This window comes from Perognathus longimembris, chromosome 7 (genome assembly GCF_023159225.1).
Source record: "Perognathus longimembris pacificus isolate PPM17 chromosome 7, ASM2315922v1, whole genome shotgun sequence".
Classification (NCBI taxonomy): domain Eukaryota; kingdom Metazoa; phylum Chordata; class Mammalia; order Rodentia; family Heteromyidae; genus Perognathus; species Perognathus longimembris.
Window position 1 is genome coordinate 48887046 of NC_063167.1, and position 25914 is coordinate 48912959.

At 35.9% G+C, this 25914-nt stretch overlaps 1 protein-coding gene across 2 annotated transcripts in view; it reads left to right on the forward strand.

Annotated features, from left to right (window-relative positions):
* Window positions 1-25914, forward strand: part of Lrrc7 (leucine rich repeat containing 7) — a 374249-nt gene that overhangs the window by 215535 nt on the left and 132800 nt on the right. For both annotated transcript variants that reach the window (XM_048349940.1, XM_048349941.1), the window contains exon 7: window positions 923-986. In XM_048349940.1, the coding sequence (XP_048205897.1) occupies window positions 923-986 (64 nt within the window). The remainder of the gene's footprint in view (window positions 1-922; window positions 987-25914) is intronic.

Consider the following 25914-nt stretch of genomic DNA (forward strand, 5'->3'; position numbering starts at 1 on the left):
TTTCTATAATATGCAATTTTACAATTTAAAGTCATATAACGTTTAGGAACTATGCTCTCAGATTTACTTGCATGCCTAGAAGTTCATTTACTATCAATATATTGATATATGCTATAATCTGAAAAAAAATAATACAACTCTGTGCCTATTTTAAAGAAGAAGTTAAAAGTTCTGAGATTTAAGACAGGAAGCTTCAAGACTTTCTTCCTAGATCAGACTTAATAAGAATAATATATATGATAGGGAGATAAAATCTTGTGGAAAACATCATCTTTTTATGTTTTCTGCTTATTTAAGAATGGTTTGAGAAATGATCATTGCATTTGAAGTATGCTAGCATACCCACACCTTTCACACAGTTTTTTGTTCAAGGTCTCTCAAATATTCACATGTGTTGCAGCATCGAGCCAATACATATAGGACACAAAGACTACCTAAATTTGTCTGTAATATAAGTTCATTCAGGAACAAGACTGATGGGTTTTTTAATGTTCCGTATTGTAGAGTTTTAGAATGCTTTCCTAAGAATTGAATTGGATCTCAAAATAGTGATGATTCTTAAAAGTGTACATTATTAGATTTCACAGCATACCTCCCCCTAGGGTATATATTTAACAAGGTTTTTATTAAGCAGCCAGCCCTCTTCTCCAACAATATAGTCTCATATAGGAATCAATGCTATAGAAGACCATAATATGCTACTAAATAAAGGTCATCAGGTTGCAGTTTGTACACATTCATGTTTATTACAATTTATATCTTACTGAAGAATAATCCCCTATTTTTGTGTACCAAAGTACCACACAAATTTTATGTACTATATATTTGTGTCAGATGAATATAACAAAAAGACTTGAATAGGGTATTTTCAAGTAATATGTCATATATTCCCTCATAATATTATTTTCTCCCTCTGTTACAGGTCAATGCACAAACTGGCCCAATTGGAAAGACTTGATCTAGGAAATAATGAATTCAGTGAGCTGGTAAGCAAATGCATTTTCTGAACTTGCTAAGTGCACTCCAGGAGATCATATTTGATGTCATGGGAACCTCAGGTTTTAGAACGTTGAGTGCATATTTACATTTGCTAAATATAAAAACAAAACTTGAGAGTTAAAGTGATTCCTTCACTATATAATAAACACATTGAGCCTAATAACACAGATTTCACTAGAGAAAAAAGTTGATATTGAAACAGATATATGTGATCTGTTTCAGCACCAACTCCCTGGCAGGAACCACAGAAGTATGTTACCTATGTTTTCTCATTTAATCTGGATTTACTATGGTACCATTTTAATTGTGTGGAAGTGGCAACTGACATGTATAGTTGTTATGTGTCCAAGCAGAGCTTACAGGGGTTTGAGTCACTCCAAATAACATCAATGTCCGTATCTTGAACACATCCACGTCGGAGGCTGCTTAGTGTCATAGTATGAGAGCTGTGAGAGCTGTGGCATTGTGTTCCAATTGTACAGATAGTGTCTTTCTAATGTACAGATCTCAGCACCTCACTGCCAGTAAGATTGGCAGAGTTCTTCCTGCTCCTTTTATGCTCCGGTTTTCTTTAAAACATGTCTAAAGACCAAAATCTCAAGTTAGAAAGCAAATACTCCCTTATAAAAGGGCCCAGATTTCTTTATTTGGAAGTTTCTCATTGTTTACTTTAAATTCAAAACTCCAATTCATCTAAAGTTTGAAAATTGAAACATTTAAGCCGTCTTTCTGTCTCAGTCTTTCTGCCTTAGCATTTCTATCTCAGTTCAATTGCTATGAAATTATGGGCAACTTGTTTGATTATTCTAAAACCTCATTTTCTTTATAAAATGGAAGATATCACTAGTGTGGGTTCCTAGGCTTATGTGAGATTTAAATAATGCATTACAAATCCTGGCAAAAAAGTGAACCTCTATGAATGAGCCATATACAAGGTAGACAGGATTTAATTCAACTGCATTTTGAGTGTCCAAAGAACATTAACTTTGACCATAGGCAATTATTTGACAGTAGCCTTAGTATTACTTTGACCATTGTCAATCAAGCCATTGCTCCAAGTCTCTTGTTAGTGGTGGTGGTGGTGTTTGTTTTTTATTTTTCTCTAGGGGAGACCAAGTAAGGCACAGTCAGGGAGTGAGGAAGGGTGAGAAAATGCAGTCATGCTATTCAGTGTACAATATGTGAGAATTGACCTGTAGAATTTGTGGAGAGGGATGAGAGGGAGAAACGGGGGGAAAGAAAAAGAGGGGTGACATTGTCCAAAAAAAGAAATGCACTCCTGGCCTGACTTAGGAAATGATAACTAACCTCTCTGTTCAACACTTTAATAATAATAAAAATTATATAACTTTTAAAGTGAATAAAAAGAGGTCCATTTAGGTTGCGATATACTCCCCTAGGTAAATATTATCAGTCTGTCATGCATCCTCTCTCTACCCCTTTCCCTGCTTCCTTCTCACTGGTGGAATTTGAGTCTGTGCAAAATGAGAAAGGCAAGGTAAATAGGAACTTATGAACTTCTTTTCTGCCACATTAGATTTACTCTGCCTTCAATGCATCCAGTGTGTCCTACAGCTTTTCAAGGTGGCTGCTTCCCAAATATGAGAGCAGGAGACTACTATGTACTATCATGTACCACTAAATAATATTTTATTGTAAAGGTTATATACAGAGTGGTTATAGTTACATAAGTAAGGTAATGAATACAGTTGTAATTACTGTTACCCCTTCCCTTGTTTGCTCCTACTTTCCCTCTCTCTGACTCCCCTCCCTCCCAGTTGTAAAGTTCATTTCCAACATATTGTCTTGTGAGTATCACAGTTGCATTGGTTCACTCTTTGTCCTTTGTCTCATCATTTTGTTATCTCCCTTCTCTTCCCCAAATCAGGTAAACGTATATACAAGATACAGGGTACCAAAATAAAAAAACAGTGACAACAGGGGATAAATCAAGGGAATAAATTAAAGGAAAAAGAAACAACTTCATGTAGAACATTAAAAAGCAAACAAAAGAAAACTCTGAAAATGTCACTACTGATAAAAGATATCTAAAAGTTCAATGCATCCCCATCAATACCCCAACATTCTTTTTTTGCCAAATACATAAAATTTATTACATGCACGTGAGATAATATATAGCAACCAATGCAACAGCAATACTTACAAAACTATATGCTGTAAACCAACTCAAATAACATTCTTTAATGAAATAAAAGAAGCAGTGCAAAAATATATATGGAATAATAAAAAGACCCCAAATCCAAAAACAATCCTTAGCATGAAAACAATGCTGGAGCAATATCAATATCAAACTTCAAATTCTGTTATAAAACTGTCATTATAAAAACAGCCTGGTACATGTACATGAACAGGCCTAAGGACCAATGGAGTAAAATTGGAGACACAGAAATGAACCCACAGACCTATAGCCAACTAATATTTGATATGGAGATAAGCCAAAATCATCAGCTGGAATAAAGATGGCCTCTTCAATAAATAGTGCTGGCAGAATTGGCTACACACATGTAGAAAACTGAAGCTTCATCCTTGTATATCACCCTGCACCAGAATCAATTCCAAACAGATCAAAGACCCCATGGAAGAGCAGATACCCTGAAAATATTACAGGAAGTGTTAGGGGATACAGTAGGACTTTGGAACAGGTCTAAACATCCTAAATAAATATACAGAAGCACAGCAAATCAAAGAAAGGCCGGATAAATGGGATCTTATTAAACTGAAAATCTTCTGCATGGCAAAGGACATAGCAAGCAAGATAAATAGAAAGCCCACAGATTGGGAAACAATCTTCACTAGCTATACAACAGACAAGGGCCTCATTTCAAAAATATACCTAGAGCTCAAAAAAATTAAACCTTGCAAAAACAAATCCTCAAAGAAACAATCACTCCATTAATGAGTGGGCTAAAGAATTAGAAAGAGAATTCTCTGGAGAGGAAATAAGAATAGTCAATAGACACATAAAGAAATGATCAACAGGAACTGGGAATATGGCTTAGCAATAGAATGCTTGACTTACATGCATGAAGCCCTGGGTTCAATTCTGCAGCACCACATAAACAGAAAAGCCAGAAGTGGCACTGTGGCTCAAGAGGTAGAGTGCTAGCCTTGAGCAAAAAGAAGCCAGCCCCAGGACTGGCAAAAAAAAAACAACAAAAACAACAAAAAAAAAAAACAAGAAATGTTCAAAATTTCTGTGCGAATCACAACTACATTGAGATTCCACTTCACCAAAGTTAGAATGGCCATTATCAAGAAAACAAGTAATAACAAATGCTAATGAGGATGTGGCCAGAAGGGAACCCTACTATCAGTAGCATTTTTTAAGGAGATGTTTGTTAATGTGAGTAGACAGAATGGTAATATTGGTAAATAACAGGTAGTGTAAAATTGGTAGTTGATAGTAATAGATTTGAAATTGGTTGCTGTGTGAATCTTAAGCTTCCTTTGGTCTAGTAATAGGAAGAAGATAAGACAGGGATTCAAACAGATACGTTTGGCTCTCAGGTTTCTCACAGTCCTGGATAGCTTTGAGTCAGTAGCTTACTTTCTAACTTCAGTTTCCTATCAATCTTTCATGGGTATTATTTTATGGGATTTGGGGGGGGGCAATTTTCATGCAAAAGATACATTCTACATTTCAATTAATGTTAGTTGCGAACAAGTTTCTCCTATGGGTATAGGCAAATCAGTGTTTTATTGTAAAGATTTAAATCAACAAATATGCATCAAATATGCTTATTTTATAAAAAATAAACTTATTGGCAGTAAATTTAAAATTCCTGACTATATGTTTTATGGTGCCTAAGAAATCATCACCTGAGAAGCTGCCACCTGGATAAGGTACAGACGCCATGTAGCTCCCTCTCCCGTGGGAACTATGGCCCCACTAATAAACCTCCTTATGAACCTTAAAAAAAAAAAAAAAAGAAATCATCACCTGAGCAGAAACAGTTTTTATGTTTTTGATATGATAATGTTTCAGGCTAAGCACAAAAATGAGTCCCTTTTCCTTTATTTCTCATTTGCATAGGAGTTTTTATTTGATGATGCTCAGCTCTTTGAAGGGTATAATCATGAAACTTCATGTTTCTAAGGCTATTCACTCTTAAACTGATTGTTGTCTTAGTCATAGGTGTGAATAGGCAGTTGTTATTGTGACACTAACAACTTTTAATGAGAAAGTAAGAGAAACTGCTCTGACAAGAAGACTTTAGAAATAATAGAGGCAGAGATGGGATCAAATTCCATCCTGTATCTAGACTTTGACACCTACCAGATTATCTTAGATGATTTATTTAGTGTGACACACAAAAGAAATAATTGGCAAGGAGATGACTGTAACTTAGAAGACAAAGACAAAAAAGAAACCACTTACAATGTGAAAGCCTGATAAATGGAATAGCTTGAGAAGATTGTAAATATCTGAAATGAGGCATGAACTACAAATGCCTACTTAGAGATGCCATTTTACTTCTGAAATATTTAACAAATTAATTTAAATACAGAAATCCTAATCTAACAGCAATAAACACCAGGAAATATTGAACAAAGTTCTAAGATTAGCATAGATTTTGTCTTTTATCAGTTCTTTTCTCAATATCAAAAATATTCATTAAAAGGTCTTTAAAGTTAAAAAAAAATAGCAGTATATATCAGCCAGGATTCGGTGGCTCATGCCTGTTATCCTGCTATTTGGGATCCTGAGATCTGAGGATTATGAGTGGAAGTCAACCTGGAAGGAAAGTTCTTGAGGCTCTCACCTCCAACATATTACTCAGGAAAGGTGGGAAGTGGCACTGTGGCTCAAGTGGGGAAGCACTAGCCTTGAGCACAAAGAAGCTCAGGAACAGTATTCAGGTCCTGAGTTCAAACTTCAGGACCAGCCCCACAAAAAAATCATCCAAGATTTCATATCTATATATAACCATGGTTATTATTTTTGGTATGATCTCCTTCATTCAGGCTTCTAACCTTCCATTTCATTACATTTATTGAAGCAGCACTTTTACTCCATTGATCCATTACTGAGTTGTATTGAAATAGTTTCTGACATTAAGACAAAATTTCTGTTTCTGATAAACACATCAGGATCATATTATAATCACAATTTTCTACATAAATATTCATCTGTGAAACTAATTAAAAAATTCCCGAGATTGTATAATTTAAAGCAATCTTTTTATGAGGAGCTACCTCTCTCACAATTCTAAAGATTAGGAACCCAAGGAGAAGGCACTGGCACATCAGCATCTGGTGAATGGCCAGTGCTTATGTTTTTTATGATTGTGTGTATTTCTGTGTCCCTACATGGTCGAATGCAGAAGGGCAGAAGTAGAAAACCATCCTGAAGCTTCTTTTATAATGGCCTTAATCTATTCATGAGTTTATCATTTATGAAACACCCATATATATATATATGCCCATATATATCTTAAAATTACCACAATGAGCATTAAGTTTCAAAATGAATTTTGAAGAATCATAATAAGTCATGTTCAAGAGCTGTTAAAATCTATGCTTATGAGTAACATTTGTACACACCAGTCCTATATACTTTGTGAGTTCTTGCAATTCATCAATTTTATAAAATTATCAGCCTTTACATCTTCAGAATTGACCTTTTATTATTTTTCCCCTCTCCTGCTGGATTTAGAGTATAAATCTAAGTGTTTTCGGTACTTTAGATAATTTAACCCATTATTTTATGCATTTTCCGTGAAAAAGTAATAGTGACTTTTAACATATCATTTCAAGAGTTTTTTTTTGCTTTCCTATTTAATATTGTCCAGTATTAATGCCCCAGAGTTTTGAGCATAATTATGAGATAATTGTGAGAATATTTTCAACATTTTTGGACTGTAGTGTGACATTTGCTGCGGGAATGCTTCTAAATTTTAGAGAACCCAACTTCTGGGTTGCAGAACAAAATATGGTTTTAAAACAAAACCTCTAAGTGACAGTAGCAAAAATATGTCAAGAAAAAGAAATATTCTATGTGTAATAAAAAATTAATTTAAAAAAACAAAAATGGATTAAATGTATAAATTCAGAGAATTCATCGAAAAGTGAACAGTGCTAGATGCCAGTGGATCACACTTATAATCCTAGCTATTCAGGAAAATGAGATCTGAGGATCTCAGTTCAAAGCCAGCCTGGGCAGAAAAGTCCATGAGATCTAATCTCCAATGAACCACCAAAAACAAGAAGTAGAGCTGTGGCTCATGTGGTATAGTACTAGACTTGAGCTTGAGCACAACAGCTCAGGGACAGTGCTAAGGCCCTAGATTCAAGCCCCAGGACCAACACAGAGGCGAGAGAGAGAGAGGAGAGAGAGGAAAGAGAGAGAGAGAGAGAGAGAGAGAGGAGAGAGAGAGAGAGAGAGAGGAGAGAGAGAGAGAGAGAGAGAGAGAGAGAGAGAGAGAGAGAGAGAGAGAGGAGAGAGAGAGAGAGAGAGAGAGAGAGAGAGAGAGAGAGAGAGAGAGAGAGAGAGATTACCATTTAAGATTGTCTCTTAGGGGGCTGGGGATATGGCCTAGTGGCAAGAGAGCTTGCTTCATATACATGAGGCCCTGGGTTCGATTCCCCAGCACCACATATACAGAAAACGGCCAGAAGTGGCGCTGTGGCTCAAGTAGCAGAGTGCTAGCCTTGAGCAAAAGGAAGCCAGGGACAGTGCTCAGAGGCCCTGAGTCCAAGGCCCAGGACTGGCCAAAAAAAAAAAAAAAAAGATTGTCTCTTAGTGTTTACAAAAAACATTTCATAAAAGTAGACATCCATAAATATTAAAGTATTTATAGTCTAAGAAAACTCTTCATAGTGAAGCAATAAAATACTCTGTACTCTTAAAAAGTCACAATACTGAGATTAGAATAAGGAAGAATTTTTCACCTCAATATGCAAATGGATTTTGTTTCTGTTTATTTTTCTCACTTGATTTTATTAACTCAGATAAAAATTTCAGAGATAGACTAAATAAAAAGAAATGGGAGACAGAGATAGTCTAATGAATACAAATTAAAACATGCACCAATCATATGAAATATATAAGCAATATAAATGTTTTCATAGAATTTTGTAAGGCTTAAGTTTGAAATACTGGAATATGTCAATGCCTTTAGTGGTAATGGAAATTGATTAGAATTAAATTCATTTTATTAAAAGCATTGCAGTGAGGTTCCACTCCCCTAGTTTGCCCAAGGTGTCCTTATTTTCAATTACCTAAGAAGCATGTACACCTGAGGTGAACACTACTTAGATAAGCCCAGCAATTTCCTTTGGAAGTAATTACAACACACATTTGCCACAATACTAGTCACATTTTGTCAATTGTTTTTCAAGTAGAGGTTACTTAAAAAGAATGACATGCAATTTGGAGATGTGTGTGTGTGTGTATGTGTGTGTGTGTGTGTGTATCCAGTTTTTTTTAGGAGAAATAATTATAACTCATCTGTTTTCCTGCATATTTCTAAAACTTTCCAGACCAAATAGGTACTCCTTGTCTCTCATCTGTATTCTTAGCTACTCAAGAAGTTAACACCTGGAGAAATTTAGGTCCAAGCAAGGAAGAGCAGAAAAGTCCTCAAGATTCCATCTAATTAACCAGAAAAAATGCAACAGTAGAGGTGAAGTTCAAGTAATAGAGCACCAGGCATAAGCAAGAGAACTGAGCAAAAACATGAGGCCCCGAGTTCAAGCCTCAGCATGGGGAAAAAAACCTAACAATTAAGACCAGAGATTTTATGCATATAAGTATATATTTGTAAATATGTGTGTGTCCTCACAGACATTGTCAGAGGATAGTAATATATCAAGAAAAACTTGAGAGTTGAAATTTATTTTCAAAAGTTACTGAAGACACATAAATTTTTGTGTCAATCAGAAGCTTGTCAGAGGATGGAAACTATACCAATTATTTCACAAAGGAAGTTGAATATAAAGAATAATTATGTAGTAGAGAAATAAAGGGGCTAGAAGTCAACATGGAAATAGCTCAGAGATAATGATTCTGGGAAATAGCCAGGACCCCTAGTTTGAGCAGAAAGTGGGGAGGATGGGTGAAGAATGGGAAGGAGTGCCTGGAGCCATGAGGAGGAGTGCCCACAAGCTGATGTTGTGGCTTGGCAAGAAAAGTCAAGGCCATCCTAACCATATGGGGGGAAAATGACAAACCTACAACAGCGACTGTCACTGGTGTTTAGTGTTACTACAGGGTGAAAAGGTCATGCTGATGATAGTACAAGAAGGCCAGGAAGTGAACAGACTTCACTAAGTGAAGTGAGCCAGATCCAAGGAATCAGAGACTCTATGGTTTCCCTCACTGGTAATAAGTAGTATACATCTAGGATAGTCCTAGCAGAGAATCACAATAGCTCAATGATTATGTACATATGATGATATAAGATGACGCTAACTAAGGGAAATGAACTCCAAAATATGGAAACAAATGGTTTTTCATTGTTGTTGTTATTTTTAATGTACTATATGAAATTATTTATTTTTTATTGCATTTTTCTTCCCTATGGTTTAGCCCCTTTTGCCACTATTTGATTTTGGTACCCTGGGTATTGTATATACATTTATCTGAATTAGGGAAAGGAAGGAAAACATCAAAATGGTGAAACGAAGGAGAAAGAGTGAACCAATGCAACCACGATACTTACAAGGCAATAAGTGGTAAACTAACTGTACAACATGGAGTGTGGGGGGATTTGGGGAGGAGGGAAGGTGAGAGAAAACGGAGGAAGCAACAAGTTTGACAAGAAATGGACTCACTACCTTACATATGTAACTGTAACCCCTCTGTACATCACCATGACAATAAAATTCAATTTTAAAAACAGAAAAATAAAATAAATAATAATGTATATGGAAAAAAATGCAATGAGCATGACCGGGCTGGTAGCGTTAGTGTGGCCTTGTCGGCATTCTATTGGATAAATACCTACATAAAGAAATGTTCGCCATCTAGGACTATAAAAGAAATGTAAATTAAAACGAAATTGAGGTTCTACCTTACTACGGTTAGCATGGCCATTATCAAGAGAACTAATAACAGATGCTGGTATGTATGTGGTCAAAGGGAACTATATTACACTGTTGATGGTATTATGAACTTGTTCAACCATTCTAGAAAGCAGTATGGAGTTTCCTCAAAAAGCTAAACATATACCCTATGACCAACAATTCCACTCCCAGGCATTTATCCAATAGAGTGTTGTATCTTAAAAACAGGTAAAAGAAATGTTTTGATAGGCCTAGAAAGCGTTTCCTGCTCCTGCTGGTACTCATAAATATTTTTGAGTGAATGAATGAGTCATTTGAATTAAAAACAAAAAATTCAGTTCTACTCAGAATCACTACTACATAAGTAAGAAAATGTTAATTCAAGCTAAACAGAAACTAAAAGAAGTAGAAGTAATACTTTTATTTATCTGAAAAACAACCATCTAATCAAAAGCTATCTTTTGAGGTATCAATTTCACTTTCCTTTGAAATATTCTTCTAAATGAATGAAAATTATATATATATATATATATGTATTCCTTCTGAGTGGAATTTGAAAGAAAACCTTGATGAACCATTCAATTAAAATGTGTTTTTGAATTGAAAATAATTACAGAGACATTTCTTTCAGAGAATGATCCAATTGGGATTACCATTTTTACCAAAGCAACATCTGTTGACCTAGGGTTTTAATAAGCAATCTTCACTGTCATACACATAAAGAAACTTGTTTCCTTGCTTTCAAACTTTCCCTTTCCTGGCAATCAAATAAGTATCTTTATGTCTGTTTTCAAGGAAGTGCTTTTTCCCTTATTATCTTTTCTCATTACTGCAATATTATGACTGGTCCCTATGAATGAGATTAATTAGCCTTTCCATAAAATGAATTTTTCTGAGCATGACTTTATTCCAATATAGTCAAGTTCTTTGATGATTGTGCAAACTGTTTCAACCTAAGAAATTACAGGATAAAAATGTCCCTTTATAGAATCAGAGTACAGTACATTAGAGTTCAAATTTACAGTCAGGACTCCACAATGAAAATGGGGATATTATGCAATCACAGAGCAAACCCAAGAGAGCATTCTTCACTTGTAAATAAGGATTGTGAGTCAACCCCCAAATTAACAAGATGGTTTTAATCTTGTTATTAAAACTTAGATATTTCTCATTTCTGTGCTAAGATAATAATATCGAGATATACCATCTGAAATTTAATTAATAGAAAAACACTACTTGGTTTCAGGTTTCACACCACATCATAACTAGAAGACAGTGGAAATGCTAAATAAAAGTTTAAGAAAAGATAATAAAAATGTATGAAAACCAGGTAAGCCTCACTGCAGAGATGACATGTTAATGAAAACCTAGAGGAGATACTGGAGTTGGTCGTCTGCATATGTAGGTGGGAGATTGCTCCAGGCTGGAAAACTGAATACAACCTGATATGGGAGGCCACCCATTCATTAGCTTCTGGCCACTTCTTTACTTCAGTTCATACTCTGCCTCTGCAATCACCTCTGTTTCAGCTTCTCTGACACTTCTGCTGTCCTCCATAAGAACATTTGCAATTCAGAGAGTACCTTCAGGTAATCTAGAATAGTTTCATTCTCTCAAGATCCTGAAATTAATCACATCCTGAAACATTCCTTATCATATAAAGCAGGATATTCATAGGCTACAGGGATTAGAACTTGATGTATTTGAGGATCCATTAATTTGTATACCTTAAAAGCTAAATGCTGATAGCCTCACACATGTAAACCTAGTTACTCAGGAAGCTGAGATTCAAGGATCACAATTCAAAGCCAGGCCAAGAAGGTAAACCTGAGAGACCGTTTTTTTTTGTTTGTTTGTTTGTTTTTTATTTTGACAAGTAACCAGCAAAAGCCAAAAATGAAAGCACGGTAGACCATCAGCATTGAGTGAAAAAGCTAAGGAAGAGAGCAAAGCCCTAAGTCCAAGCCCCAGTACTGACAAAAAGAAAAAGGAAAAGAAAATAAAAAAATAACAAAAGCGTGTGTGTGTGTGTGTGTGTGTGTAACAACATTGTTGATAACAGACAAAAAATGTAGAAACAATTTGAATGTCCAACAGCTGTTGAACAGATGAACAGAATGTAGTCTATCCATACAGTGGAATAATATTCAGCAACGAACATGAATGAGGTACTGCCATGCACTATAACATGGATAAACTAAGAAAATGCAGAAACAAAAGAACAAAAGCCACGTAAGTCCATGTATAGGAAATGTCCAGAACAGAAAATTCCACAGTGACAGAAAGTAGATTAGAATTTTCCAGGGTCTGGAAGGCAAGAAGAATAGAGAGAATAGGCATGGCTTTTGTGAGAAATGAGAAATATAGAGGTGATAGTGGTTGCAGGATTATGTGAAAAAATACCTACTTTATTTTATACCCCAAAAGGATGAACTTTATATTAAATAAATCATACCTTAATTTTAAAATTCTTAAACAATACAACAACCCAATAATCATGCCATGATATATCATTCATTGGTGATTCCCCATGATTATAATGGAGCTAAAAATGCATTGCTGAGTATTTTTACTGAATTTTAATATGTTTACATATATTTTGACACACAAATATTTACCACTGTAAATACCTTCACTATTCAATATAACAACCACTGCACAGATCCATAACCTAGGAGCATATGCAACATACATATTCCTATAGCCTAGGTATGAAGTAGGCCTTACTACTTAGGTTCATGTAAGCATATGCTATGAGAATCACACAATGATTGAATTCTAGTGGCATAATTATCAAACCATATTCTGACTGTTAAGTAACATATTTTGCTTTTAAAATTTTATAAAATTATGGCTATTTGCACACTTTTGCAAGTCTTACTGCCAAGATTCTAGAGAGAAACTTATGCAAACAAGGGACCTTAAAATTCTTAAACTTTTCTAAGTAACTTTAAGATAAACTGGCTTCCAGGTAAAAGCAACAAGATTTGTTGTCATGTTCCTTGTCAGGAATAACAGTTAAAGTAGTTAAGGATAATTCGGTACCAATATTTCATGCCTGTAATCCTAACTACTCAGAAGGCTGAGATCTGAGGATCATGGTTGGAAGCCAGCCAGGACAAGAAACTTCCTCAGATACCCTTTTCTCCATTTAATCACCAAAAAGATGAAAATGGAGCTGTGACTCAAGTGGTAGGGCACTAGCCTTGAGATAAAGAGCTCATGGACCAGCAACCCTCAAGCCCCAGGACCAGCACAAAGACAAAAACAAAAAAGGCATTATGGATGACTTCAACTTTAACACCTAATAACTAAAACAGGAAATTTCTATTGTAATATACTGTCAGAGGTGAGGATTTTTTACTCAACTCATCTTTTTTTTTTTTTTTTGCCAGTCCTGGGCCTTGGACTCAGGGCCTGAGCACTGTCCCTGGCTTCTTCCCGCTCAAGGCTAGCACTCTGCCACTTGAGCCACAGCGCCGCTTCTGGCCGTTTTCTGTATATGTGGTGCTGGGGAATCGAACCTAGGGCCTCGTGTATCCGAGGCAGGCACTCTTGCCGCTAGGCTATATCCCCAGCCCCTCAACTCATCTTTTTTAATTGGGTAAAAATGTCTCTAAACTAATGGCCTGATAAAAGATAAGATAAAATGTCAAGATTTGTTACTTATTTTTCCATTAATACGCAGCAGGAATTCTTTAAATATTTTATATTATTTTCTTAAATTTTATTGTAAAAATGATGTGCAGAAAGGTTATAGTTAAAGATGTCAGGTAATAAGTACATTTCTTTTTGAACAGTGTTACCTGTCCCTCATTTTCTCCCACTTCCCACCCACCTTGCTCCCCTCACCCACCAAGTTGTAAAGTTCATTTCCAATATAGTGTCTAGCAAGTATCACTGTTCATTTGGTTCATCCTTTGTCCCATTTCTGTGATTCCCTTTCCCTTCCCCAAAATTAGATAAACTTATATGCAAGGCAAAAAGCACATAATTCAAAACCAGTGACAACAAGGAATAAACCAAAGGAGAAAAAGAAAGAAAAAAAATTAATTGTAAACAGTAAAATAAGTAAAAAAAACTCCTTTCCATTTCTTGGAGTTCATTTCAATAACCATCACTTTTTATGGTCATGTGCGCATAGCTATTGGAAAGACAGAAAAAAATATATTGAGCAAACTAAGCCAGGCCCAAACAAACATAAGCTCCATGGTTTTTCTCGTCTGTAATAACTAGAATATGTCTATAAATCTTCAACTTAATCCAGTGGATAGTAAAAGACAACTAATTACAATTGGACTTAATTAGTTAAACAGCAGTCTAGCATTCACCCAGTGAGACAAGAAGATATTCTTAGGAGAGGATCACAACGGCTCAATAGTTAAATATTTTATTTTAATAACAGATAATGGCATAAATGTATGGGGATAATGTGGCTTTGATAGATGTCTACACCATGTAGTAACTCGGTTTAACAATTCCATCATTTCACATCCTTTGTGTTGATGAGAACATATGAACTTCACTAAAAGTTCCAAAAGTGAGAAACATTACTATCAGTATGTCACTAGGCTAAACAACAGATTTCCAAAACTTAGTCCTTTCATTTAAAATTATATACCCTTTGGCTGCTGTCTCCTCATTGCTGCTCTGTTCCACTTACAGTCCCTACTCACTACCCTTCTTTTCTCTTCTTCTGTGAATTGGACTTTTAAAACGTCTGTTTATTTTCTTTCTTCCTTTCTTTCCTTTTATATTCCTTTTTCCTTTCTATATCTTCATTTCTCTCCTTTCCTTCTCTCTTTCCTTCCTTCCCTTCTTGTTTTTCTTCCTTCCTTCTTTCTCTTTCTCTCTTTCTTTCTTACTGTAACCAGTACTGAAACTAAGCTTAAATTTAGGGCCTCATATTCTCACTTGTTTTTCTTGCTTATAATTGTCACTGTACCACTTGAGCAATATCTCTGATATTAATTAGACTTTTCAGACCACATATGCAAATGTAAGTGCTTTGTGGTTATTATCAAGTGTCTTTTGTTTCAATGTGATGGACTCCCTTTAGCATTCCTTGCAAAATTTAGGAATGGTAAACCCACTCCACTGAGAACCTCCACCATCTTCTCCAGCCAATATAGGGGTAAAGGCCTAATGCTGTATTTGTCAACAAAATGCAAAAGAATTACCCATAAGGACAAACCTGCTATAGACAGTCACTTCTACTCTAGTTGTGCTGACCTGAAGTTACCTGAATCACTGCCTCTTGGGTATTGGACCCTACCTCTCTATCAGAAGCCAATACTTGTCTTAAATGAGCAGTTCCAGCTAGGGATGTAATAAGCCTTTAATGTTTAAAAATCCTCCAATTGTTCCCTACAGACTAACTATAACTGCCTTTCTTTCTAGCCCCTGCTGATCTAAATCCAAAGACTTTATTTGTTTAAATTACTAAACTGATTAGATTGCTCTTTAGTTACAAAAATGATTGTATAAAAGGAAAGCATAAAAGGGAAATAGAGAAAAATTCTCCCTACCAGCCTCATGAGGTCCATCCCTAGCAGTAAGGCTGATTTAGTGCCAGTTATGCCATTCCTTTTCTATGTATAGGCAAACAAGCAAATGTAAATACATCTCTTTCCAATTATCTATCACAAACAAGGTACATTTTTATGTTTTTATATATTGTTTCCTATGATAGCTGTCCCCTTGCTCATTTAAAATTTAATTTATTGATGAACATCTATATTGCTTTTGAGAATTTTGGTATGTTAATGATGTAAACCACTTTTTGTTCATACATTAAATGTTGTTTTACTATGTTTATTTTTATTGGTATGGAAGTTATTACACTATACTCGTACATTGTCCAATATAAGACAAAGAAGGTGGCTTATGACAACTGGTCAAGTTTGTTGCTAAGTATAAAATGAACACTTGATTCTTTTTTTTTTTTTTTTTTTGCCAGTCCTGGGCCTTGGACTCAGGGCCTGAGCACTGTCCCTGGCTTCTTCCTGCTCAAGGCTAGCGCTCTGCCACCTGAGCCACAGCGCCCCTGCTGGCCATTTTCCATATATGTGGTGCTGGGGAATCGAACCTAGAGCTTCATGTGTAGGAGGCAAGCGCTCTTGCCACTAGGCCATATTCCCAGCCGAACACTTGATTCTTGATGTTACTAATGTACATGTAATTTTTCTTATCGCTACTGGGGGTTTTGTTGTCCTTTTTAATTATCTTTAAGTAGTTGTACAGAAGAATTCCAATTCAAGTTCTCAGTTTATGAGTACAATGCATTTTTGGCCAATGTCAGACTTTTCATCATCTTTCCTTGTCTCTTCCAACTCCACATATCCACTAAAATATCCTAGCTCCATTTTCACATATACAGTGCATATAACATGCTTGAAAAGAATGTATTTGTAGAAAGAGATTGTTGGAAAATTGGATTGAGATATACATATTTTACATTAACATTCACTGTGAATTTTTTATCCTCAAAAGTAGTAATTGTACAAACTTTTGCAGCTCATTAGAGAAACTAAACAATTCTGAGTTCCCACTGAGCTCCTTTGTGGTTTGTATTAAGCCATAGGTGACTGGCACTGACTTTTATATAAGCTAATTGAATTTGTTGTTTCTTCTACAAAATCCTCCTCATTTCTAGATTCTAGTTTTTATCCTGTCCTGTTCACTAACAGTAGCATTTTTTCCTTTAATTTATTTTAAGTTCTGTTTTTGTATTGTCATGTCAAATAAAATTTAGGAAAAGATGGAAGATGACAAAGTTTGACATGTGAGTCAACTGGCAGCTTCTTTGTGTAATATATTTCCTATATGCTTGTGCAGGTTCTTTGAAAGAACAGATACAAAGATTAATTAAACCCAAATTTGGCTTTTTAGAAATTCAGGCCAACTAAGAGTAATGCAAATAAGATGACCACCATTACCAGAAAGGCAGATTGATAGAAAATAAAAACTGAAGAAAGACTTTCAGGAGAAAGAGACAAAGGTTAAAAGTATATTAAAAACAAATAAATAAAGTCATGAAAGGTGAATAGGGAAGAGAAAAGGAGCCAGGAATAGGTAGGTTAAGGAGGCAAGGAAATTAGAAATAGTTTTAATTATGAAAAAACACATTCGGGAAATTGCAATAACCAAAATATAAAGCCAAAAAATAATTAGCATTTCTCTCAGCATTCTCCCTCATTTAGATACCAGGACAATGTCCTTACATAAATGAAAAGGCAAGAACAGAAGGTATGTTTTTCCTGGTGGATGGACTTTTCCACCAGTAAAATGCCTTAAATATTGCACCTAATATTTCCATGTTTAGGGGTAATAACAGGCACACTCTAAGCCCCTTGTCTGCATGTTTGCAGTAATAATGAACACTCAATGGAAGACCTATATTCTTCATAGTTTAGTAATAGCAAAAATGTGACCTTAACTAAGTGGCTTGGCAGCTGCTGCTAACCATGTATCTAGATAAGGTTCAAGCCAGAATCCTTCAGCTCAGAGCTATGTGCACATATAAAACAAATGCCACCACTTTTTAGCTTCTTTGCTTCTATTCCTTGTGTGTCAGGAGGAGGGGAGTTCACTTTCTTGCTTCTATTTCTCCCTGCTGTATTCTGTTTTGCTAATTAAATTCTTGCTAACCTGCTTTGTGAGAGTCATTTGCTATGAAACCCCTCAAAAATATTTTCTTTCTCACCAACAGAATAATAGGGTTCCCTTTTGGCTACCTCTCCCCCAGTATTTGTAATTGTTAGTTCTCCTGATAATGGCCATGCTAATTGGAGTGGGAGGGAATCTCAATGTTGCTTCTTTTATAACCAGAGATGTTGAAAACTTCTTCATGTGTTTATTGTCCATTCTTTTTTCTTCTTCTGAGAAGTGGCTTGTTGAGTTCTTGAGGGCTTGCTTTGGGGGGTTTAATTTTATAAAGGTTTTTTTTTTTAGTTTTTATTATCAAATGGATGTACAGAGAGGTTACAGTTTCATACATTAGGCATTGGATACATTTCTTGTACTGTATGTTACCTCGTCCCTCATCCACCCTCCCCCCTCCCCTTTTCCCTTCCTCCCCCATAAGTTGTTCGATTCATTTACACCAAACAGTTTTGCAAGTAGTGCTTTTGTAGTTGTCTGTCTTTTTTTTACCCTGTGTCTCTCAAATTTGTTATTTCCTTTTAATATCCTAGTTCTAATACCAGTATACATGGTTTCCAATATACTCAGATAAGATACAGAGATAGTGTAGGTACAACCATAGGAAGGGGATATAAGAAGGTCATCAATAATAGAAGCTACAGTTCCACATAGCACGTTGAAAGTAGTTACAACAGTGATATAACAATTGTTTCCATAAAATGGAGTTCATTTCACTTAGCATCACCTTAAGTGTTCATAAGGGTATATTTATTGGGCTCTTGTGATCCTCTGCTGTGACTTGCCTAAACCTGTACTAATTATTCCCACTAAGGGAGACCATAGAGTCCATGTTTCTTTGGGTCTGGCTAACTTCACTTAGAGTAATTTTTTCCAAGTCCTTCCATTTCCTTACAAATGGGGCACTGTCATTCTTTCTGATAGAGGCATAAAATTCCATTGTGTATATGTACCACATTTTCCTGATCCACTCATCTACTGAGGGGCATCTGGGTTGGCTCCAAATTCTAGCTATGAAAAATTGTGCTGCGATGAACATTGTTGTGCTGGTGGCTTTAGTGTGATTATGTTTGTGGTCTTTTGAATAGATACCCAAAAGTGGGACTGCTGGGTCATAGGGGAGCTCTATGTTTAGCCTTCTGAGGAATCTCCATACTGCTTGCCAGAGTGGCTTGAGCAGTTTACATTCCCACCAACAATGAAGTAGGGTTCCCTTTTGGCCACATCCCCTCCACCATTTGTTATTGTTAGTTTTCTTGATATAGGACATTCTTACTGGGGTGAAATGGAATCTCAATGTTGTTTTGATTTGCATTTCTTTTATGGCCAGTGATGTAGAGCTCTTTTTCATATGTCTCTTGGCCATTCTCATTTCCTCCTCAGAGAAGTCTCTTTTTAAGTCTTTAGCCCACTTGATGAGGGGGCTATTGGTTCTTTGCGGTTTTATTTTGGAGGAATGTGATTTTTTTAGTTCTGCATATATTTTAGATATGAGGCCTTTGTCCGTTGTATGGCCGGTAAAGATCTTCTCCCAATCTGTGGGCTTTCTGTTTATCTTGTGAGCTATGTCCTTTACCCCGCAGAAGCTCTGCAGTTTGATGCAGTCCCATTTGTCCAAGCTGTCTTTGTTTTTTTTTTGTTTTTTTTTCAAATTTTTATTGTCAAACTGATGCCAAGCTGTCTTTGATTTGTAGCCTTTCTAGGTCTTTGTTTAGGAAGTTCAGTTCTGTGCCAAGGAGCCCAGGTGTTTCTCTTACTCCTTCCTTTAGTGTTTTCAGGGTGTCTGTTTTGATTTCGAGGTCTTTGATCCATTTGGAATTGATTTTGGTGCAGGGTGATAAATAAGGATCTAGTTTTAGTTTGTGTAGCTAGTTAAGGTTTTCTCCCATTCTGTTGACTTTCTGTTTATCTTGCTAGCTATGTCCTTTGCTACACAGAAGCAAGTTTGATACAATCCCATTTACCCAGCCTTTCTTTGATTTGTTGTAATTCTGAATCTTTTGTCTAGGAAGTTTTCCCCAATGCCTAGAAGGTTTAGGGTTTCCCATACCTCTTCCTGTAACATTTTCATAGTATCTAGCCTTACATTTAGGTCTTTAATCCATTAAAGCTTTCCTGTGACACAGTAATTCCACTTCTGGGCATTCAACCAATGGACCACAAACCAGGCCACAGTAGAGCCACCAGCCCAACCACGTTCATTGAATCATTGTTTACCATAGCCAAGATATGGAATCATCCTCTATGTCCCTCTGGTGACAAATGGATCGAGAAAATGTGGCACAATGGAATTCTATTCGTCCATTCAAAAGGATGATATTGTACCATTCATAAGGAAATGGAAACACTTGGAAAAAATTATATTAAGCAAAGTAAGCCAGAACCAAAGAAACATAGACTGCTCATGGTTTCCCTCATTTGTGGCAACTAGAATGTGCCTATAAATCTACAAGTAAACGCACTCAGTGATTAAAATATATATGCACATACATGGTGACATGATAAATTATATAAGACCTAGTCATTAACATACAGATGCCAAATGAAGATATAAATAGGAGTGTTGGATAAAGACTCAATCACTATGTACAGATAATCATATAAAATAATGTTCTTTGAAATGAACTCCAAGAGAAGACAACAATAGATATTGTTTAGTTGCCATTGTTACTGCTTTTTGTTTTCTTTTCCTTTTGTCTTTTTTGTTTATTCGTATTTGGGAGGGTCAGAATGGGCACATAATAGATGGAATAAGAATAAACATACAAAACAGTGATACTCACTAGACATTATGTGGAAAATGAGCTGGATATCTTGGGGGGAGGGGGGAGTAAAAGACCAGGACAGAGCGACAGAAGGGGAGATATGGTTCAAAACAATTGCATGCATTACCTGATGTATCAATTCTAGAATAACAATTAAAAATATTTTCTTGGGGGAATTCAAGTTCCTGTGATTTGTGTGGAAATTGGGAAACTGAGTTGAGGGTTCACTCCACCCTAGGGCTAGGAATATGGCCTAGTGGCAAGAGTGTTTGCCTCAGATACATGAAGCCCTGGTTTCGATTCCCCAGCACCACATATATAGAAAATGGACAGAAGTGGTGCTGTGGCTTAAGTGGCAGAGTGCTAGCCTTGAGCAAAAAGAAGCCAGAGACAGTGCTCAGGCCCTGAGCCCAAAGCCCAAGACTGGAAAAAAAATAAAAAGAAATTAAAAAGTTAATTTGGAGAACTGAGTTGCTTAAATAGGTTGCAAGGCAATCTATAGAATAAAGGAAGGAGGAAAAAGAAAGCTTCAGCAAGGGCACCAAAGTCTCTAAATACCAAGCTAAGAATTTACTATTTACTTCATGGGTGACCAATAGACTCTATGTTAAGAATAATACAGTCAAAACTGCATATTAAAATTTACTGTGATATGAAGGTAGAAATGACCATTGAAATTGTGAAAAGAGCTAGAACTTTAATCGGAACAGACTAAAAAGAGTGATAAGTGAAATTTTTTATACTAGTTCAGGGAAGTTTAAGCAGCCCTAACTACAGGAAAACAGGAAATGAAAAAGAAGAAAAAGATGAATTCATGAAATAAAACTTTTGAACATTTTAGAAATAAGTATGGAGGTTTTCTCAAAACTTAAAAAAAAATAGAACCTCCATATGACACAGCTAGACAACTCCTGGGCATCAACAAAGGGGAAAAAATGCCAGATTTCTATTGTGTTGATTGTTATGCTAGTCACAATAGCCAAATTACAGACTCCACTTAGCGGCCTATTAATGAATGACATAAAAATGACAATGTGCGGGTGATAAATAGATCATTGATAGATGGGTATCCTTTTCTATATATTCACATACATATTACATATACACAGTAGAGTTTATTCAGTCATAAAGAAGAATGAGATCATACCTTTTGGCAGGAAAGTAGATGGATCCAGTGATCATGTTAAGTGGAAAAAGCCCAGCCCTACAAAGATAAATATCATATGTGGAAGGTAGGGAAGAAAAATAGCATGAAGAAAAAATAAACTATTAGGATTATGGAAGTGGAAATGGGAAGGAGAAATACAGAATTTAGAAAAAAAAAAAAAAAGAGTATCAGTGCCAGGCACTTGTGGCTCAAACCTGTAATCATAGCTAATCAAGAGGCTGTGATCTGAAGATGGTAGTTCAAAGCCAGACAAGTCAGGAAAGTCCGTGAGACTCTTATTCTCCAATTAATTACCAAAAAGCCAGAGTAGGGATGTGGCTCAAGGATTATAGTGCTAGCCTTGAGCAAAGAAGCTTAGAGACAATGTCCAGGCCCTGTATTTAATCCCCAGGACCAGTATACACACAAGAAAGGGTGACAGAGAGGGTAAATATGGTCAAGCTATTATGTACAGGTGTATGCTTACATCACAATGAAACCCATTAATTTGTTCAATTTGTATAATTATATATGTGTATACATACAAAGCACTGGGAAGTGGATAAAAAGAAATTGGTTGTAATTTTCCCATTCATTTCAACGATTTAGTATTTTTATAATTGAAGAGGTATGTAACAGAAAGAGGAAACTGAGTAGAGAACAAAACAGTTCTGATCATACTAAGTTTGAAAACCTTTGAAACAAATAAGTAAAATGTCTAAGGTATACACAATATGCAAATATTTGAGAATCACTTGTTTAATTGATGCTATATCTTTACCCAAAGCAGAAAAATTTATTCAAAATCAGAAGTAAATATCATTGTAAAAAAATAACCAATAATATATGAACATTGCACAAATTCTTAGATGCCATGAGATATACCTTATAACTTGCTGTTGCTGAACAATAGTATCATGCCTCTAGATCTGATTATGTAAGTTCCACAAAATCAGGCAATTCATTTCCCCTGTTCAGCAATGTATGCTAGAATTTAGACCATTTCCAATCATGTGGTAGATTTCCAGGAATTACTTCTTCCCAGTCTGGATGCACTTACTGCCTTTGCTGTAAGTACATTTTATAGTTTGTGCAGAAAGACATTTTTAGGAGTGTATTAGAGAGTCATAACTTTTCCCAGTGAAAATTCTAATGACTCTCTTCAATAGTCACACTGCTGAGTTGATCCATCAAGAAATGATTCTTCTCCAGATTTATAGTATACATAAAACTACACTTGTTATATCTTAGATGATCAGACCATTGATTTTGCAGAGTAGTTGCTATATTTTCCCTTCCAGGTGCATATTTTTATATTATGTTAATAAGACAGAAACAAAAAGGAAAGAAAATATTTACAGTTAATATGGGAAAACAAAACAGAATCACACGTTTGTAGTGGGGTCCTAAAGCGGCTAGAGTTGCATTACTCATTTTCAGTCTCCATAAGCACGACTTCTATGATTTCAACACGACTTCCATGATTTTTCAGCAATGATTATTTTCCCAACTTGTTCATTAATGTCAAGAGAGCAGAGAATATGTAGGCTGCATAGTCTTCCTATTTGCTAGAGGAGCCCTTTTTTGGTGAACAAAAACAGTTCCTTGATCAATAGATTTTTTGACTCCTGTTCTGTGCCAGGCATTGTCTGCATTCTGATGGACTTATAAAGAAGTGTGAAGAATGTGCCTACTTTCAAAGTACTTATGTAAAGAATAAGTGTGTGGAGGAGATTATAAAAATGATATATACTGAAGTATCAAATGAGTTCTTCGAGGAATAAATGTTACTCTGGGGTCTAATTTTCAAGGCCTCTTAATATCTGGCCCAGCTTCCTTTTCTAAAGTGTTTCCTAAATTCATAACTACAAGAATAATTCCACTAATATTGACTCTTCCCATTTACTTTGGTCATTGAAACCATCCTGCAAACGTGTTTCTTTTTTTTAATCTTTTTTTAAAATCTTCTTGTTGTTTTCTTGCCAGTCCTTGGGCTTTGATTCAGGGCCTGAGCACAGTCCCTGGCTTCTTTGTGCTCAAGGCTAGCACTCTACCACTTGAGCCACAGCGCCACTTCCAGCTTTTTCTATGTATGTGGTGCTGAGGAATTGAACCCAGGGCTTCATGTATACGAGGCGAGCACTTTACTACTAGGCCATATTCCCAGACCCCACCTGTTCCATTTTTAACATGTAATAATTACATAATATTTGCCTTGTATGTTGATTGGTCATCCACCTCAACTGAGATATGGGCTCATCAAAGTCATGGAATCTTTGTATTCGTCTTAGTAACCCCTGTATCTGAGCAAGGTATGCTAAAGACATATTCTCAGCATTATCAATAACAGTTGCTAAAAAAATTCCCATTTGTGGGCCACACTGTTTAAAATTATGACTAAATTTATATGGAACACAGGAATCTTCCCAGATGATTTTTTTAATCCATGGGAAAGTTTTAAAGTGCAATCAGTTTATATGTATTTACTGAAATAATGTGTGTGTGTGTGTGTTTTGTGTGTGTACACATGTGCATGTGTGTACCAATCTAGGGACTTGAACTCTCAGCCTGAGTGCTGGCTCTCAGCTTTTGTTTTCCTATTGTGGGGCTTGAGCCCAGGGCCTAGGTACTGTCACTGAGCCTCTTTGGTGCTTAAAGCTAGCACTTCACCTCTTGAACCACAATGCCACTTCTGATTTTTGAGTGGTTAATTGGAGATAATTGTCTCATGGGAACTTTTATACCTGGGCTGGTTTCGAACTATAATCCTCAGACCTCAGCCTCCTGAGTAGCTAGGATTATAGGCATGAGCCACTGATGCCTAAGCCCTGACTTTTTTTGCTCAAGGGCTAGTGCTCAACCAGTTGAGCTACTGCTCCACTTCCAGCTTTGGGCAGAGTGGAAATAAGCATTTCATGGAGTTTATTGCCTGGATGGGCTTTGAACCACGAGTCGTTAGAGTTACAGGCATGAGCCACTAGCACCCAGCTGAAAGAATATTTTTTCTCTCTCTTAAACTTATAAACATCTTAAAGAAAGAACATGTGACAACCTAATCTTTGTGTTTCTCCTAAATATATGGCCTAGTCATTGGTCCGTAGTAGATTCTTGAGCTCTGTGTATTTGGTACATGTTAATGGGCTGGTCTATAAGTGGTAATTATGGAAAGCTCTCCCTAAGGCAGAGACTTTTCTATGCCTTAAAAAATGAGTTGGATTTGGATAAATGGCAAGGGGAAAGAGCATTTTGGTCAAAATACTGACATAGTCAAAGAAAAAGGGTTGAAACACAAGTGTGCTAAAAACTGACTAGATTTGTTTAACAAGAATGGATGCTTCTTATGGCAGATGAATTAAAAAGAAGGGTGCTTCCTGCTGTATAAAATAAGCATTTGTTAGTAGAACTCTCATTTAAATTTCGATTTAATAAGAGAAAAGATAAGTGGTTTTCATGTGATTAATGACTGACAAGGGATCAATAGAGCTGACTTAGCGCCTATCCACCTCCACAGCACATGGAGAAATACAAGATTTAGTACTGAATTAACCTGTTCAAGCATCTGTTCATAACTCTGTATGAAAAAAGAAAGAAAAAACAGACCAAAGCATATGCTGCAAGTTGAAGTCTAGGCAACTTTTATTTTCAGAATGTTTGTAAGAATTCACAATTTTAGCCCAACCTCTTGTGACTTCACATGAATTTGAATATTAAATGTCCACAACAATAATCTAACAACATTTTTAATTTCTAAAAAAGTTATATGTTGACACATGGAGAAATATTTTACCTTTGTAAATTGTTACAAAAAGGATAACAAATTATTATATTCATTACCAAATATGTCCCTTTGGTATTAGGACATATCAGTATCAGTCTACACATCTATTTATTCAATATAATGTCCATTCATCAACCTGGTAAAGGCTATTAGCAATGTGCTACACAAAATACTCACAGGAAAGCACTAATGGCATAACAAATTAAAGATACATTCTTACATGGAGGAGGGGCTGGTTTGAACTACTTATTAACAGTAAATTGTCACTCATTTATTTAATTCTATTGTACCTCCTATTCTGAGCAAAGAATAGTGCTTAATATATAATATACAAGTATTCGAAAAAATATTTGTTGAATAAGTATACTTATGATCATTCTTTTAAGCTATTAGGTTATTTAAAAATGGAAATAAATAGGGGCTGGGAATATGGCCTAGTGGCAAAAGTGCTTGCCTCGTATACATGAGGCCCTGGGTTCGATTCCTCAGCACCACATGTACAGAAAATGGCCAGAAGTGGTGCTGTGGCTCAAGTG